We start from the raw sequence: 19,611 nt of genomic DNA, 5'->3' as shown, positions 1-19,611 counted from the left end.
ATGCTGGACTTCTTATTTTGAAATGTAGTACATACATAATGCAGCCATCCCTTTTAGTGATTGTTCAGGCTTGTGTGATAAATCATTGTCTTGATGCTGTGTATTCAGTACCTAACAGCGTAGTTATGTATAGAATGTATACTGTTTGCTTCAGTCATGAATTGATATTACATTTAAATGTTTGCACTAAAAAACCTGTTATCTCATGTAACGTATGGTATAGCTTTTCAGATATGAGACAAAAGGTCTATTGTTACAGTCTCAGTGCTACATGTTATTTTTTATATGAAGAATATTTTTAGAGTGCTCTTTCTGTCCTGTAGAGCTACCTTTACATTAAGAAAAAAAATTAAAAAAAATAGAGCTACGTACATGGTCACTGATATTAGTCATTTTTACAGGGGAGGGAAGAAGGAGGAGGGGAAGATGCAGAAATCCTCCTCTTATTAGACAGTAGTAACAGTGTGAGGATGCCTTGTCCTCATTTTTTTTACTTCTGAGATTTTATTGCTGGCAGCCAGATGTGCAGAAACTCCTGACGACAGCATCTATTCACTGCGTGTTTTTAATAGGCTTAGAGAAATATGAGTAGGGTACATGAAAGCAGCTCAGCTTCACACTTCAGCTGGGAATGCCCAAAAAGCTTACTGCTGTTTAGAATTCTTGCTACAGTCAGGAGAAAGCCGCACGGGTACTAAATCTTCTACGACTGTATTAGAAGAATAATGACTGTACAATTAACTATCAGCCCCTGCTCATTTAGGCACAGTTTTTACAGAGATCAGGAGAAATATGGAACTTGATTGGCATGTTTGCATTTGATGGTGTGTGCAAAATAGATGACTTTTAAGACAGGTGGTGAAGAAAAATAGAAGGGAAGGAAAGAGAAAGAAAATGCAATTTGAGACACTGCGCCAGGTCTGCAATTCTGTTTTATCTCATTTTCATGGGGTTTTCTCATCCCCTCCAAATATTTTACAAAATGATCTTTTTGGACAAACGTTGAACAACACTAGGTGAGTAGAAATGAAACATTTTTGCCTTACCATTTCTATGCTTATGCTGATAGTAATTTATTTGCATGTGTTCCAGTGGGGTACTTTTATAATTGCACTCTTAGATATTAATATTTTTATGGTAGCAGTGAGTCTCTTCTGTTAGTGCTTTTGTGTTTTATGTAAGGATTTAGAGGAGAACTCAGTCTGCAGAAATACAGCTAGCAAAGATAGAATAAAATATTTAAGATGGTTATGTATCTTTCAAATACATTAGCTGCCATTAGAAGCTAGCATTATTAGCTGTAATCCTTAAAGCATATTAAATATTCATAAACAAATTTGGCTGAGAAAATTATTTCTGTGTGGATGTGGGAGTGAAAGGATTAAATGCTCAAAAATGTGTCTGCTTAACCATGTATAATTTGTTGGAGGATGTAAATTAGTAGTCCTGCATACCTTGTGCAAAACAGGCAGAAAGCAGTTTCTTATTTTTAGAAAACAGATTCTGTGTGTGATGCTTTTCAATAATCTTTTTAACTGGCCAAATTACAGCTAATCAGTGGATGTTTTACAGCAGATCAGTCAGCTCAGTAGTCTATCTTTTTACGAACAGCTATGGTTTTGTGGGAATTAGAAATGATAGGGAGAAGTTGTTTATTGGTGTGAGATGGTTATTAAATTGGTTTCTTAGGTTTTTTTTTGGGGTAAGCTGAATTAAAAATTATTCATTTTTGTGGCATTACTCAGTAAACATACCATAATACTGATGTTTAGAACTTTTTCATACTGCTATTCAATATCAACAGTAAAAATAATGAAGAATTATATCTAAATGAGTATGAGTACAGTTCAGGGAGAAGAAGAATCCTGTAGTTTTTTAAAAAGATAGTGCACTGATGGAAACATTCTGGAAAAAGGGTGGAAGTAATATTGCAGAGACTATATCCAGCATTTTAATCTTCTCTGTATACGTGGGAGAAATCCCCTTCAAATGGGATATTATTGCTTAAATACAGTGATATTTGCACTTAATACTTCAGAAAACTGTTACCATTTTATTTCCCAGAATATTCTTGCAAGGATTCTCTCTGCTACTGCTGATGTTTTCTTTATGAATATTTTACTATTTATTTAATGTTACTGTTTTCAAGTTTTGATGTCTTGGTTATGAATTTCTAATTAGGCATGCAAATAATGGAGCTAGCTTTAGTAATCATAATCACTTTAATGAATTCAGATTTTTTTAGATATATATGAAATCTGTAGTCAATGAGATTTTTCTCACATCCCTTTGATGTACTGTGAAATCTTTGAAGCTCTACAAAATGGAGCAATAATTTATGTATTATCAGCTGTGATTCTAAAACAGTGTATATTTCCGAGAGCATAGTTTCAGGCCTGCAGCAACCAACAAAGCCCTTAGCAACTGTTCTAATCAGCTACAAAGTCCTGAATCTGGTTTTGCAGGTCAAAGTGCATGCTTTTTGCAGATTAACATGCATGCATTTTGTTATTTTTTTTTACAGATACATGTGCATGGTGCTTTTAGGCATGTATTTTGCTTGTAAGTCTCTGGCAAAAGCTGCACATGGTATCAGTTTCAAATCAAAAGACATCAAAGAATTATTTTATTGCATTTGCTGTGCCTGAGATTTAGAATTTTATTTCTTCTAAAAGACTGGCAAACAAGGATTGTTAGGAAACCCAGCTTCCTACCTAGTATGGTCTGTCTTATTAGAGATTAGAATAGTTCTATGTGTATAAGGAGCAATGTCGTGTTTTTCTAGATACCAATGCTTTTGGCCTCAAGAAAACATTGTGCAATTTTTTAACAATATGCAGCAGTAATCACGAGAGAGTAAGTCAAGCTTTCTGTGCCTTCTGAAGTTAAAGTTAGTTGAAAGTTATTTAAGGTTATTGAGTAAAAAGATTCTGTCTTCTGAATGAGTATCAGTATTTTAAATTTGATCTTGATAAAAGGGCTTTGAAGAAGCAATCTATAGAATAGTCACTAAAAAATCTTGCTGATATTTTTTTTGGAGGCTAGTACTTTTTGCTGTTTTACTGATCTAAAAAAATCTATTTTATTTTTTCATATTAAATCAATGTGGTGTTTATTTTATGTGGATTTTTCACTTAAAGCTTTACACAGTTAATGTAATGCACTTGCTAAAAACTAATTGTTCATGCATTAAAAGTTAATGTTTCAGAACTGGTAAGGAAAACAAAAATACCTCTAGCATGTAAAAGGTTCTGTTTTCATGAAGTATAATGTGGTCTGTCTCTTCAGACTTTGAAGTTAAATACTTTGTCAGACTAAAAAGAGATGATCCTTTTTCTTTTTAAGGTTTTTCTTTCTGTTGTTACATCTAAGAAGTAAAAGTCAGTCCAGAAAGATAACAGCTGACATTAAGCACAGAATGATTAACTGCTGCTTACACAAAGTAATAATGTGAAGAAAACAGGTTAATGCATACTACTAGTATAGTAGATAATGGAATATAAACCAGAAAGTCATAGGGAACTAAGTAGTATGCATATTACTGTAACTGAAAATATATTCCTATTAATTTTCACATCACCTGTTCTTGGTGTTCTTCAGTTCTTCTGAAAGTTTTGATACACTGTGATTTTGTTGCAGGAAAGCCAGTTTTCTCAGCCTTTGCTTTCTGACGTTATACCAAACATTAACAGAAATGTTTATTAAACTGTTTTTTATAATTTCGCATAGAAACCTTATATGAGTTGGGGTTTTATTTACTTATTTTTGTGTTGCAGTAGCTGATGTGAGAGGACTCAAGTGATATTAAACTCTTCATGAGTTAGACTGATTTTAACATTTAAATCAGTTTAGTTAATCTCTGCTAACAACTTCTGTTGGAAGAATATTGCAGTTCCATTCTCTTTTGCCAGCTATATAGCAATACTTTGCTGTAGGGTGCTATTGTGAGTGTAAAAAAGAGAGCTGGTTTACTGGGCCTTCCTTCTGGTCCTGCATGTCTGTCTGACATTACCAACTCCAGCCAGCTGAAGCAGTAAGAGCTCTAACCTTACCTCAAAATTGTGTTTCACCTATGTTGGGGACTGTAGTGCAATTTCCTGTGTAATGGGCTGCTTTTTGTGAAAAATGGTTAGAATTACCTCATGTCGGGAAGTCACAAGAATTGTTTGGCATCCTTAGCATTTGGGAAATACCGAGTTTTTGGGATAAATTCTTCATGTGTCTGGGAAAAGAAATCAGGAGACCTTTTCTGAAAACATATGAAGTGCTTACATTACATCTGAATTCTAAAACAGCATCTAAAGGAACTTCAGTGTTTTTGCAGTCTGTATTTTTTTTATGACTTTCAGTGACATGCTTTTCATTCAAATGGGTAAAGACAATGAAATAAAGTTTTAAAATGTCTTTACAAACCTTTAGTTATCAGTTAAGCTGGATTTTCTGATTGCCATTCTTGTTTTAGCATTTATGATACACATACTGTGCTGTCAGATGCTCTATTTGTAGCAGCATGCTTTGTGAAGTCACAGTTGCTTTGGGCAATATTCAGATTAACACATCACTGCATAATGGTGAGTATCCTTTGTGACTAAAAATGATACAAACTGTACAGAGCAGTGTCAGTCCAATTTTACCATTGCAGTAGATAATAATGGCTTTTCTCTGAGAATGGAAAGCAGTGGTTTTACCTGGTTTCTCCCACAACACGTTACTTCTTTGCTACAGCTATGTGAAAGTGAATTTGTTGTCTAGGTTGGCCACACAGGGGCATAAGATAACTAATATATTCAGCCCCAAAATAGTACAAATGTTGTTCACAAATTCTATGTACAGCAGAGATTTAGGAGTGGTCCACATTTTGAAATTAGACACACTTCCTTTAAAAAAGTAAACTATATTTTCTTTCATTAAATTGAATGCCAGTATTTGTAAAGATTCTTAAGACTTTTCACATTTTCAATCCATTGATAACTATCTTTTACATAAATACATTGATTCTCAAAAAGTTACTAAAATACCTAATAAATATATTTATATATATACTTCTAAATATACCTATGAGCTATTTATTAATGCTCCATTTTGTAATGAAGCCATCATGTGATGTCAAGAATTACTGGCACAGACAATTGCTGTTTGTCATGGTGCAAGTAATGATTACTTTGACATTGAGAGAAAACATAATTTTCTTTTCCTTGTTGGGAAACAATTTTGTAGATATATTTCCGTGAAATAGATTTGAGTTTTTTTTTCTGTCTGTATTATTTCAACAAAACAAGATGTTTGCTATAATTCTAAGAGTATGTTGCATTTTCAAATATTCTAAGTCTAAAAGCCAAAGATAAAAACAGACTGGTAGTCTTAGAACTGAGAGTATATTGCATATATTCTGACATACAATAGAGAATAATAACTGAAAATGCCTCTCTTCTTTTTCAAAACCTAGCTTGTCTATGACTACATTGAAAAATTTAGTCTGTTGGGATTTTCACATCTGCTCTCTTTTAACCTCGATACTAGATTCATATAATCCTGTTTTAAATAATTTTCTGAAATTTGCAGCTGATGTGCTTTAGCAATTGAAAAACCATGCAATGTTGAAAAAAAAATATTCCAGAACTTTTACTTGTATTTCTACTATGTATTTTTTCTTTAGTGAGTTAAAGGCATAGCAAAGCTATTTCCTCCCCCGGATCTTAACTGTTTTTGTTTTACATCAGACAATTCACAACAAGAATTCCAAAACTAAGCGAATACCAGCTGTAGATGTCTGTATTATTTGAGAGGCGTTATCCATGTCAAATGACCCCTTTTTTTTTTTTCCTAAAATTGGAGGCATAAGCCATGTCCAGATGAACCCCTATATGCATATATATATATATATATATAAACACTTCTCTAAACAGAAGGGGGAGACTGGCTGGGTCAGCAAGTTGAGATGCTCTTAGAGCTGTGCACTTGGCCTTTTTTTGCACCTTTGCTATGCATCCCTCTCATAGAGTGCTCTATGTCTTTTGGCCCTTAATTTGTTACTTTGGGAGAAAATGGGACAAGCAGCATGAGTTTTTAAATCTTCTCGTCTTTCTATTTCCCTTGGAGGAAGCAACTGAATGTACTAACTTGCCTCAAAGCTATTTCTTTCTGAGCAGTTCTGTATTCCATCCTGTCTTGGCAGCTGTTGGCTTTTGGGTTTGTTTTTTAAATCCCTATTTCTAGGAAAAACCATCCCTGTAACATCCTGTTACAGATATTTTCAGAGAGAGAAAAGTAAGAGATTTCCTTACAGAACCATTTCTCTTCTCATCTCTTCCAGCTCTGGAGAGAGATCCCTTCTGTTACTTCCACCTCAGTTGCTACAGATTTAATAAGGTGACATATGCTTCCTCAATGAATCTCACAGAGCTGTGGATATTTGTAGCCATAAAAGGCTTCTCTCTATTCTCATTGTGTATCAGCTGCTGTTGTCTGATGATGGTAATAAAATCCTAGCTGGTATATGATCTTAACCTCCCACCAGGAAGAAAAAAGAGGATGGGTCAGAGGTAGATGATTTGTCTCAATTCAGATAGTATGTTAAATTGACAAATTTAAATAATCCTAGATTTGGAAATGATTCAACATGCCTTAAAACTCCTTTTTTTTTTTTTCTTCTCACCTGAGAGGTGAGAGCAACAGAAATCTAAGTTATATTTGAGTTTCCAAGTACAACAATTTTGATCAGAACATATAAAAAGAATCTCTTTACATTCTTGAATAACTCAGATAATTCCTGTCATTCCTCAGACCATCTGCATAAGATGTTAGTATTAGCTTCTTTTTCTGGAAGAATAAAAAGCAAAGGCCATGTTAGTAAAATACGACTAGTGATTTTGTGTGCTCAACTTGAAACATTTTAGAGATTTGCTCAATGACAAGAACCCAGTGGTTTATGAAAACTGCATGTTCCAAATGGACATCAAAATCAAAGTTGCTAGTTATGAGCCTTGATTAGGTGAAAGATACATTTGGGGATAGATTGAACTGTGATGACTGAAACAATAACTAGCCCCAGCTATCCATTTTACCCTTCTTCAGGGTGCTGTCATTCTGATAAAACTGTCATAAATGCTATACAAATTTGTTCCATACTGTCTCAGTTTAGAGTTTGGTATATTGGTGGGAGACAAAGTCAATACACCAGACCTTTTGCTGTAGCTGGTCAGACTCATATTCATAAATATTTCAGTTTCTCCCACTGGTGAGAATCTTCACCAGTCCTGCTTTGCTCAGTACCAAGTATGTAAAAAAATGGTTACAGCACTCATGTAGTCCCTCACTTTGTTTTCATTCATTACCTTACCATTTTAGCTCTTTCCCTTTTGGGTCAGCAAGTTAAATCATGCATACATCTATGACATAATGTGCCTACCACTGGCACTATTCATTTACCAGGTCAGTAATAGTAATAAAAATGCATTGCAGAAACATGGGGCTTCAAAAAGCAATATTTATTAGAACTAAGATAGGTCTTTGCATTCCTTGATAGAGGAGTTTTGCCACTGTTCCTGCAACCATTACTGATGAACTGAAACAGTGGAACAGAGGAAGACCACTTCTGTTGCTGTGGGCCCTGCCGTTTCTTGATGGGTTTATTTCTCTTTTTGATCTTTTTGGCATAGTGTGATTCTGGGTAGGAAGAGAATTAGAAGGGAAACCTATTTAAACCTCTGCTATCACAACTTACAGGTGGACAGAATACCACAACTAAAAGTGGGAAGTTTGGCTGTGCAGGTGTTGTCGTTTAACTGCAGACAGCACCAGAGTACCAGGCAGCTGCTCACTCACTGCCCACCCTCCCCCAGTGGGAGGTGGGGGGGAGAATCAGGGGAAAAAAGGTAAACCCCATGGGTTGAGATAAGAACAGTTTAAAAATTGAAATTAAGTCAAATCTACTACTACTACTTGTGTTGGAAAGGGAAGTGACAAAGAGAGAAATAATGCTCAAGGAAAGAAACAAGTGACGTACAATACAGTTGCTCACCACCACTGACCCAGCCAGTCCCCGAGCAGTGACCCTGGACCCTGCCTACCCAGATAACTCCCCCCCCAGTTTATATACTCAGCATGACGTCATATGGTGTGGAATATCCCTTTGGCTAGTTCAGGTCACCTGTCCTGGCTGTGACCTCTCCCAGTTTCTTGTGCCCCTCCAGCCCTCTCGCTGGCAGGGCATGAGAAGCTGAAAAGTCCTTGACTTTAGCAACAACTAAAGCCATCGGTGCATTATCAACATTATTCTCATCTTAAATCCAAAACACAGCACTGCGCTTGGAAGAAAATTAACTCTGTGGCAGCCAAACCCAGGACAGTAGGTCTGGTTAAACTGGGGAGGATGGAAGAGCAGCTACACTGCTTCTTTCCTGTCAGGTGAGACAGGGCTGTCCTGCTAGTTACTAACTGTGGCTGTAATGTCCCTTTAAGATTTCTTAGGAATGTACTCTTGATTTTGTGCTATAAAGGTAGAATGAAGCTTTACTCATAGAAAACACTATGTTTCAAATCAGTTCAAGAAAGGTTGGTATCTAGGCCTCAGGTGATTTACAAGATTCTGAGAAAAGGAATGAAAAATATGATATTGGCCCCTGAAAAACTGTGAAATCCAAGATGAGTATTGGAGGTAATGGTATCATTTTAGCTTTATCCTGAGATAAAAGGTTTGAAGCAGAAGTTGGAAGTATTTCAAGTCCTTGGCTTCTCTTCAGCATGTGCTTTGCAGTAGGGAGGCAAAGGCAGCTATCTGGTAGCTGCTTTTGGGTTTCTGCTTTTTTTTTTTTCTTAACCTGACAAGAAATAAGAATGAGAAATGAAATAAAAATGTTTTGTATTAGAGAAAATATTGTGTATTTTGTCCCAAATTTGTTTGACAGGGATTACAGATTGAATTGCCAAAACATTAATTTTATTTGTTTTAGAATAAAAATTTATTTGGATTTATTGTACAGAAGTCAGACTGAATTTGCATGGTGTCTTTATGTATTAGAATGAAACATGTCTTGATTAATACACTTTATCCTCCCTGCAATTTTTGACTTATCTCTCTGATAAAGATATACTTCCAAATTCCTATCTTCTGGTATTCAAGATAATACTTTATTGTGAAACTTCATCAATATTTTCAATAAATTATTTTTTAGTCCATGTCTTTCAGATAGTAATAGCCATACATATTATAATAGGAACAATAACCTTTACGTGTTAAAGGGTGCACAAAATTAAGTTGACAAGCAATGTAATGCAAGTATGATAATTGTTTTAAAATAGTTATAATTTTTAATCTATAGAAAAATATGTAAAGTCACAGAGAAATACTCTATAACCAAAGAAACTTAGTGTGTGGTTTAACTATTGTGCATCACAGATGGGACCTTATGGTGTGTACTACGCACATATATTTTTAAGTAGATAACAACTCATTTAATTATTAAATATGTAGTAGAATAATTAAATGAATATTTATTGAAAATTTTAGTATATTTCTCCATGTGACTCATTCAGAATAGTGACTTCAGAAGATGATGAATAAAACATTACTAAAAGATGGAACCTCAGAATTTCAAGATGATTTTATGCTCTAATTATTGATTTATTATCTCGACTCCTACAAAATTTATTTGCAAGTGTAGATATACAAACATAATTTAAAAACTATGATACATATATGATATTTAGATATACAAACATAGTTTAAAAAAACATTTTCATTAAAAACTTCAGCTGAAACAGCAGGCATAAAATCTCTTCTCTTACCCTTTCTTCTTCTATATACCAATGTTTCTCTTTAAATGTCTTGACTTTCCTAATAGCATTTTTTATGTTGTTCCTCCTGTGTCTTCAAATTGCACTCAGAGCAAGTGCATTTTGCATGGATGTTGGGACCCCAAGGGTAATCACTGTTTTATTCACTTGAGGCGTTCTATTTTTCAGTGCTAATGGTGGCATTGTTCTGCTGTAAAGTTACAAGAAAAATGTGGTTTTTAGGGAAGACACAAATTTTATAGTTCTTCTGTATCACGGTGACTCTAACACTGTTTGATCATTATTCAAATAACCTACAGTAAAAGCTTCTATGTGCCCTGTTTAGGCGCTTAGAACAGTAAAAGCAGCTTCATCTCACTGTCGTGCTTTTGCAAGTTTTGGAAAAGTGTCAAGGAAGGACAGAAAGGATTTTAAAATGCAACAAGAACTATGATATTAAAACCACAGCAACTCAATTTATGTGCAGAAAAGCTTGCTTGTGCTTAGCATGGATCTTTAATGTTAAAGTATGCTCATTTGTAGGACACAGCATAATCATGGTGATTATAAGGTACTCCTCGTGCTTTTAATAGTAATTCAAATCTCTTATTTTGGAATAAAGCATGAGAAGAAGGTATTAGTGTCGTTCAGTCAAAGAACTGCAGGGTGCAGGGGTCTGAATTCTACACCTGCCACTGTCAACATCTCCTTTCTAGTGCCAGGAAAATCATATAAACTTCACTGCTGCAGTTTTCTGGGATATATGTCATATTTAATATTTAATGGGAGTCTCTGAAGTTTAATTTATAAATATTTGCAGAAGTCTTCATGATCCTGGGTTTGTAAGTATGCACAAGTGAAAGGTCAAATTAAATTTGCATTCTGTTGTCTGGGAATCTAGGTTAATCTTTAGGTTTTAGCTCATGTGGCAGACTAACTTAAATATCTTAGAGATACACAAGGATTTTGTGCCTTACCCTTCACGTGCACCAAGGATGCCCTCTATGTCATACCAGCTGCAAATCGCATCATATTACTAACTACACTATTTCCTTGCATACTGTCAGCTACACAGCTGCTGTGTCCTCTTTGTCTTGAGACAGGTCTTTCAAAAGGTTTTCTCATTAATTTAAGACTTGAACATAATTTCTCAATTTTCTATTCATATACAAATATAGCAAATGTATTTGTATTTCCAAAGAAATTCTTAACAAGTGTGATGATGTGCACTAAGCATGTTTGATAATCATAGAATCATGTGGGTTGGAAAAGACCTTTAAGATCATTGAGTCCAACTGTTAACCTGGTACTGCCAAGTCCACAAATAAACCATGTCCCTAATGCAATATAATAGAATATAATTTATTTAATGTAATGTAAAATGTATAATTAATAAAATAATATATAATATATCATAATAGTTGTCAAGTGTAACAGGGACACTAAAAAATTGGACAACTGTATAAGATGCACAGAGACTATGCTTACAAGATTGCACTGCTGTACAGAAGTACCTTGTTCTTCTCTTAAGCACAGAAAAAAGATCCTTAGCTCTGCAGGGGGTGTTTTGTGGCCTTCTGATGGTGAATGGGGAAAAAACTGCAGATCTGCATTGTTTGTGGATTTTATTGTTGCAGTACTTCCATGCAACTAATGCAACTTTACTGGGTTTTGGTCTGTTGATGTAACCCACTGTGAGTAAGTCTACATTTTAGAGTTCGCAGCTAAATATAGAAATAAACACAGGTGAGAAATTTGTACATTTCCTACTTACCTTTAGCTGGGAAGCCTTTTGAATAATCACTGGTGTCTAAATGCTGTCTCAGTAATCACTTTTCTACTGAAGCTATTCAGGGTACATAAATCAGTATTTCATTGTGATCACGTGGGTTGATATCTGAACTGTTCTTGTGTCATATAGAAAAAAGTCTGTTGCATAATATCACCTTCAATTCGAGCAAGTGAATATTTAAACAACAGTTTAGGTCAGATGGAGAACTAGCTTCAAATCTACTGCTGCTTCAGCTTAAGTGAGATGAGCTAACTAAAAAGAAGAAAGAAAAAGATATTTTTTAATAGGTCTTTGGCAATACATCAGCTTTACTTGAATTCTGGGAGAGTCGTTATAACAATTTCAAATTTGGAGTGATGTGTTAGTGATATATGGTTTCGTCTCCAGCAAACAGTTAGCTCATTGTAATTGCCATGAAAATGTGTGGGAAAAGTACACTGAAATCTAAAGAGTGCAACAGTGTGGAAATAAGATAGGAAATGGTTTATCATATAGACCTGTTCACTGAGTTGCAGTGTGTTATTTGTATCTCTTGCTTATCTGTATTTTTCTCCTTTTCCTGCTTCAGTTCTCTCCCCTGACAAGAAAATGCTGCAAAATAAGTGAATATCCTTATTAAATCATGCATCCCTTATGTAATGCAAAATTTAAACTGTGGCAATAGAATGGAATATTTCATTATCTTAATGTACGTAAATAACAGATTTCATAAATGTTCAGTTCTTTCCTAGTTAGTTTGTATGGGGATGAATCTCATTCTGCTGCATAACAAAAGCGCTTTGCTCAAAGTTCAACATCTTTCCTGCTTATATCATTAGCTAAAAGCAAATAGCTTATCTTTGTTTCAGTTTTTCAAATGATTTTGCACTAACGGCCATTGATGGCTCTCTTAATTTTCCAGAAGAAAGTGCACTATAAATTATAATCAAAACCAAGGTAAGGTAATATATTCTCAGGCAAATCTATTAATTTCAGATTTTTATCAGCACTGTATGGGATTAGTCTATGTACTGAGCAGATCTAGAAAGAAAGTTTTATTTTCTATTATTTTGACAAGGTTTGTACTTAACCACTTCTATGCAGTGTATTTTTAGTGTGTTTTAGCAAAGACTGAACTGGATACACAGAAAAAATACAAGAAAATGCTACAATGATTAATTTTAATGCACTCTATAGTGATTGCAAATTGACTAATGCCAGCATGAAACTGATACAGTCATAGTAGGGACCTTTGCATATACACCACACACCCGGACTTTGCCTGTACTCAAAACATGTCAGGAAGTCCAATTTGGTGAACTGGAAGAAGAGGTTTATGAGAGCCGCTGTGAGGAAGGATACTGTCAACATCACAGCAGAAGTCTGTATTAACTCTGCAGTGAAAGCATAGCCTCCATTTCACCTGATTATATTTTCTGTCTCTATACACTTTGTGCTGATTAGCTGCACTTTCTGCTGCAGGGATGCTGCATTTTATTTGTGGTATATAATCATGTATAATAAGTAAGGCAGGTTGAATATTTAACCAGGAATGATACTACATTTATACAGATATCCATGTACTATCATAGATTAATTTTGGTTCCATAGTTAATGTTAAATCCTTTTTTTCTTTTTCCTTTGGAGCAGAAAATGTAACTGTTGCTTTTGTGAAGGAAAACAAAAAACCTTAGGTATTCCTAGCATTGTCTTAGGAAATCTAGATTTGTCTGAGTATCTTGAAGCAACTTTAATTTTGTAGCATAGTATTTTAAATATGTACATACTAGGTCTTGTTTTTTTCCAACTCTGTACAAACAGTGGGAGGAATAAGGTACTAGTTTAACCTTTTTCAGTTTCTTTATAGCTATATGATCTGCTAATGAAAAATGAAAAAAGGCTAAAAACAGCTAACTAAAGATTGCTTTCCATGAATCGTTATTGATCATCATTAGTCAATAGAGATTGTTTTTACTCTGGTGGTTTAATTATTTTAAGTTATACATAAAGAAAGAATTTATTTTTTTAAGGAGGATTACAATATCTACTGTTGTCCTCAGTAAATCTAACACAGTAAAAGCACTGCACATTTCTGCCATGAAAAAACTTGTACAGTGTTCCTCCTAAGCATCCTTACACTCCTTCCCTAAACCATCTTTCTGTATGTTGATGAGAATTTTGGCTTCTAGTGAACTAATTGGAAAAAAGACCTTTATATTCAAATTCTTAGTGATGAACATATGTTTATTGTATGTTACTCAGGAACTAAGACTGAGATAACAGGCTTTTAGAAAATAGCAGTGAACTTTAAATAAACATCATTTGTAGAATGGAAATTTAATATTTTCCCACATAAACCCCAGAGGTGCCTTTGTTGGGACGGACCATGACTGGCAGGTTGTCACCTACCTGAAAAGTTTTGAACACCATCTTAGGTTTTGTGTAGTATTTCTAACTGTGAAATTCAAGGTGGAACATGCTGTCCTAAACAACTCTGAGGCACTGGCACTTGGATCACTGTGCATAATTCTGGACATACATTTTTAGCAAATCTAGATTTCAGAAAAGCCATAAAAGGTGGTTAAAAAAAGCCAGAATAGAATAATGATGAGAAATGGAAATATGTCTAGGTTTAGCCAGAGTTCAAAGGAGACCAATGAGCAGCATGTATAGGAATTAATTATTTAAACAGCAAGAAGGGAAGAGACGTATTTAGGAAATTAAAAATCCTGAAGTGTGATGTGATCAATAGAAGGTTTTGACTGAATGCCCATGCAAATTCTTTAATCTAACACATTATAGAAAAAATCACATAGGAAATGGTTTAAACTTAAAAAAATTAAGAACTTCTGAAATTAGACTGAGAAAACTCTAGAAGATGTACTGTAGAGAAAGATCCTTCATTGTCATGGAAACAAACTAGATGATCTAATAAATGTTTTCCATCTCTAGCTATGTTCTATTTCTGTCATTTTTTTTCCCAGGTGAAGTTAGAAAAAGGAGGCATTTTTTATTATTTTTACTGTCTGGCAATACAGTATGGTATACTAACAGCTGAAATTTCAGTACTATCGCTGGAAGTTTATCTTTCATTACATTTAAGTAGGAGTTATTGTTTCCAGTACATGAATGCCTAATTAAAACATATGGACTAAATACCATTATTAACAGAGCAAATACTATTGCTACTGTCTCTGTTGTTTTATGCATCATGTGAGCATCACTTCTATTATATTTTGCGAATTCTACTGTCTTTCAGTCCAATGCAAGTAGAAGAACAGAAACTAAAATTAATTTTATTTAGCCTTTACCTAAATTATCCCTTTGACAAGAAACACCTTTTTTCAGAAGAATGGACTGTGTTTGTATGTTACATTTTACACAAAAGTTCTTATAAATTATTTGCTTGCAATGTTATCTAAGGAATAATATCACAGATAAAATATGAACTTCTTCCCATAAGGTGAAATATTAATTTGACCTAGCACCAATCTAACACCTTTTTTTTTTCCGAAGATGTAAATGTTACCTGATCATGTGAGAAGTTTGTAGTTAAAACGGTATCAGAAATTGTGTTTTCTTAAATTCCAATTCTATATTAAGTCTTTCTTTACAAGACTTAATTCAGAAGTTAAGTGTATGTAAAAAGAAAGAGCAAAAACCTCGAGGGACAGAATATATAGGTTCTGAAGGCATTTTTAATGCTCGCTACACTTATCTGCAATTTCTAAGTTTTCAGCAGAAAGGTTTTACCCTTTGCATTGCTAAAATAGTTTTCAGTTGTATAAGGTATTTGAGGCAGACAGTATATTTACAAACACATGAAATAGAGCTTGTATTAAAAATTCAAAATCTAGAAGGAATATTTCAAAAGCTAATACTGAGCTTAAAAGACTGTGTGAGGCACCAAGAGCATTGTAGGCTGCAGAAGGAAATGAGACCTTTGCCCAGCTCTGTCTCAGCTAACTTCAGATACTGATTAAAGCACCATAGGCTTCCTGTGAAATTGGTGGAGAGACACAGATATTTTAGCGCAGAAACCAGCTGACATATTTTAGGCAGCTACATTAATTTAAGTGTTTTGCTAACCAGAAAAGGTGAGGTAGTAGTAGCTTTGTCTTTTGGGGGAGCTGGCATCTACAGAAGGATGTGAGTGCAAAGGCTATAATTGCTATTCCCTGAAAATTTCCTTGCTGCCTAGATTCCACCTTCATACCCCTGGCTCACATTGCATTTTACATGCTGAAGATGATTAACCAGTTAATGGTAATTATGAAACTCAGAGTATTCTGAGAAAGAGAGTGTGAGACTAATATTAATCACCTCATATGAATACGACTATTAGATGCACCCAGATCTTGAATCAGTTGTCTAACTGAGGTCGGTGTATCCTTGTTACAGTGATCTGAGTGGTTATTTTGGCATTATAAGGTATGGAAATATTTAATGATGGTGTAACTTCTAAAGAAAACAGAAGTTGCTAAAGAATAAATATTTGTTCACAACATTAAGAATTTATTTTTCTTTAGGTAAAAGCAGTTCCTTCTACTTAGGCTGTAAGAAGATTCATATGCAGAAAAGAACTATGTATCCTATTCATATGTATCTCAAATAGTGTGATAGAGAAATGCTGTCCTTTTCAGTGGTTGAGATGTAGTGTCTTTATAAAATAATTCTTATTCTTTCATCTAGGTACTGTGGTTGTTGATAGTGCTGCTTAGAGAATAAACACAAAAATTTTATTATGTAAAAATTAAATTAAATAAGTAATAGAAGATTAATGAAATTCAAATTACCACAGCTTGAGTCTGTGAAAACTAAAACTTTCATTAAGGCTACTCAAATAAATCTATTGAAAAACAAAAAAAGCTTTGAACACTCTTTTAAGTAAAGGTCCAAGGCTGCAGCAGTATCTGCTGGTCCCTGTATTCTTTGACAGTGGTGGAACCTTTTAGAAGGTAAATTTGTTAGACAATTCGCTGCAAACACAGTTCAATGTGGTTTGCCAAAAATGAGCTCTATATTGTTATCCTTTGCCATAGAAGCAGCTTATTTCCAACTATATTAATTATGAATACCAATACTTCTCCTCAGAGTTATTTTTTCAAAAGCCTTTACTGTTTATTTTGAATATAACACCATTCAAGTTCCTGCACTTTACAAAGATAGTGTGATTTCTAAAGTGAAAATATAAAATATAATTTTACACAAAAAAATTATCAGAAAATATTGCATACTCACAAAAAATCGTCATATTCCCATAGAAAGTACATTTTTAAATAATGTATTTCAGCATATTAAAATTTCACTTAAATCTGTTCTACATTCATGTTAGTCTACTGATAACCTCAGTGCTGCCTACCTTTTCTTCCCCGCGGCTTTCAATAGCAGCTGTTGCAGCCAAACCCTTGAAATGAAAAAAAATCATCAAAAAATATAGCCACATTTCCCAGAAAATTAATTTAGGCTCTATGCACCAAAAGAAAAATTAGAATACTAATTCATTAGAAGTAATAAGCAATGCTTGTGAAATATTTGTCTAATAAGATGGTTATATTGATTCTTATTGTCTTTAAAGAATAGCCACAGGAAAAAAAAATACTAACGTTTAAAATTAAAATCAGATTTATCATTAACTGATTATTTCTGATCTAATTTTGTCTCTTGTGCTACAGTCTCCAGAACTTTCTCGTTTTAGAATTTTTAAAGTTTTTTGTGACATAGAAACCACATAAAATTTAACTGAATTTCTCTGAAATACTGTGAGACAATCACAATTCATTCAAGTAAAAAACATGCTTTGCCAAATGCTGCAGGACACATATCCAACTGCATTGCCAGTCTGACTGGTTCCTGATAAGCTTTCCATTCAGTCATCCAGAGACACAATGTTAGACTATAAATTATTATGAAAATCCATCAAGGTTATCTTCCAGTGTATATCTATATCTATAGACGTATACATATATACAAATTTTAAAATACATTTAATAAAGAGCACAATTTCATGACTGTCCTAAAGAAGAATTACTATTTTTGTCTATTTGGCTTACATCTTAAAAAAGAAATGTGTGCATCTTTTAAGTTAAATAATTAATTGAAATCTGTGGATAAGTACTTAGGTAATCATGGTAAATCATGGACACCCACATTTTTATGACTAAATTTACGTACTGCTTGCAGTTTTGAGAAGATCCTACCAGTTTTGCAGAGCCGAGCTTCTTGTCACCTAACAAACTTAATAGTATGGTATGAGATTCCAACGTGAGGCAGTCTTTGATGAAGTAGGCGTGCTCAGAGACACACAGGACAAGCAGAGAGCCCTGAGGCCAGCACAAGACATGCTGACTGTGGACAGGCTCACACAGAAACACAGCTTAGTTGTAAGAATATACAGCTGTGGCCTGGGCTCTTTTGCCCTCCTGCTAGTGAAAGCTATAAGGACCTCTTAGAAGGTGACTACAGTGAAAGATGCATAGGAAAAAAGGGAAGTATTGTGAGCATCAATGGCTCAAAACTGGATCACAGAGACACCAAGAAGAACACTCCAGGTAATGGCCACTACTCTCTGGAGGCACCCAGGAGGTGGGGGATGCTCCAATCAGAGATACAACTGAGTCAGTGGAAGCAAGAGATGAGGGAGTGAGAGCAGATCCCCAAAATGCCAAAATACCCAAAGGATTTTCTTTGCTGGTGACATGGATGTCCTGCTTCACCAGGGCTGTGAACATGGTGGAGTCTTGGAGGAGGGCCACCTATTTGTTGGCTTAGGTATCCCATATACTGCTTAGAAACATAGTGGGTCAAATTCTTAGATTCCTAAATCTTCTCATTTGCTGTGTAAGAACTGTTAGTGACTAACTTAATATTTTGGTTCCCACTTCATGAACTACATACTTACGAGGAAATTGTCATTGTCCTCATACCCAAGTTCTGGCAGAGGCAAGATTTTCTTGCTTCTTATCTTTGGCTCTGCACCACTAGCATAGCTAGCTCCTATTTTCTGATTTTAAGATATTCTTGATTAGAAGGTGGGGCAAACGGTTACACCTATTTTTCTTTATAGGTGTTATGGATAGTTATTTATGCACAGATATAATAAAATCTGGCAGCTGCACTTTTAAAAAGGTATTCATTAGCTCTTTAGAGTAAGAAACAGGTAAACATTCCTGTTGAAGTTTATGTCCTGTAAAAAATGTAGAGCTTGCAACATTTCAAGCAACAAAACAAGTATTAGAAGCAGTACGCTGTAGATGGATCTATAAAATTGGAGAAAATAAAGGAATCTTTTAGATTAATTAAAAGCATGTGTGATTAATAATTTATCTATTATTTTATTTTACTTTAATACATTGTTTTGTATATTCCCTGTGTTTTACATGAACTGTTAAGATTTTGATAACCATAGTTAAACATCTTCTTAGCTGTTGAGATGTCCTGCATAAAATTTACTTGCTAAGCACATTAAGCAATATGTTGTAGACACTTTTTTGTGGAAAGATGCAATATTAGAAAACATGCCAGGCCTTTACTGATGGAGAAACTGAAGGAAGAAATGGAAACCAAAACTATTATATAGTGCAGAGATAAGAATTGTCCAGATTTTTGAGCAAATGGGCTGAGTGTTGTATCTTAAAAATGTCAACAGATCACAGTCATAACTTGAGGGCAGTTTGTTCTGTTTGCTCTTGTTCCCTCTCTGCTATTCAAAGGAGCTCAAAGGAATCTTGAACTACCAGGGGTATCTTTCTAGGGATTCTCAGAGGTAGTGACGTTACCACGGAGGTTTAAAGATAACTGTTCGACTTTAATCTACAATACTAAGACTTTATGTGTTATCATCAGGTTTTTTCCCTGGTTCTCAGCTCTAGGTGATGTGGTAAGTTAAGGTTCTGGCAAGAGATATTGAAAGATACGAAGTTACCTTGCTTCTTTTTTCCTCTGTTTAGTGGATTATCAGCCAAGTCTGGGGGGGATTCTCAGTTGGAGGAAGGAGTATTGGTCAGAGTACTTTGACATCCCATAGCATGAGATCGGGCTTAAACCTTTGAAATTTTTTCTGTACA

At 34.6% G+C, this 19,611-nt stretch overlaps 1 protein-coding gene across 49 annotated transcripts in view; it reads left to right on the top strand.

Moving 5' to 3' along the window:
- RIMS2 (regulating synaptic membrane exocytosis 2) overlaps window positions 1–19,611 on the top strand; it is a 484,966-nt gene that overhangs the window by 144,356 nt on the left and 320,999 nt on the right. For 2 of the 49 annotated variants that reach the window (XM_056332935.1, XM_056332939.1), the window contains exon 1: window positions 572–1,016. The exons of 45 other annotated variants lie outside the window; for them this stretch is intronic. In XM_056332935.1, the coding sequence (XP_056188910.1) occupies window positions 895–1,016 (122 nt within the window). In that variant the 5' untranslated portion in view covers window positions 572–894. Of the gene's footprint in view, window positions 1–571; window positions 1,017–19,611 lie in introns of those variants that run through there. 2 more of the 49 variants (XM_056332937.1, XM_056332938.1) reach the window with 2 other exon arrangements.

This window comes from Falco biarmicus, chromosome 3 (genome assembly GCF_023638135.1).
Source record: "Falco biarmicus isolate bFalBia1 chromosome 3, bFalBia1.pri, whole genome shotgun sequence".
Taxonomy (NCBI): domain Eukaryota; kingdom Metazoa; phylum Chordata; class Aves; order Falconiformes; family Falconidae; genus Falco; species Falco biarmicus.
Note: the sequence above shows the minus strand (reverse complement) of the source record. Positions and strands in the feature narration are given on the sequence as shown.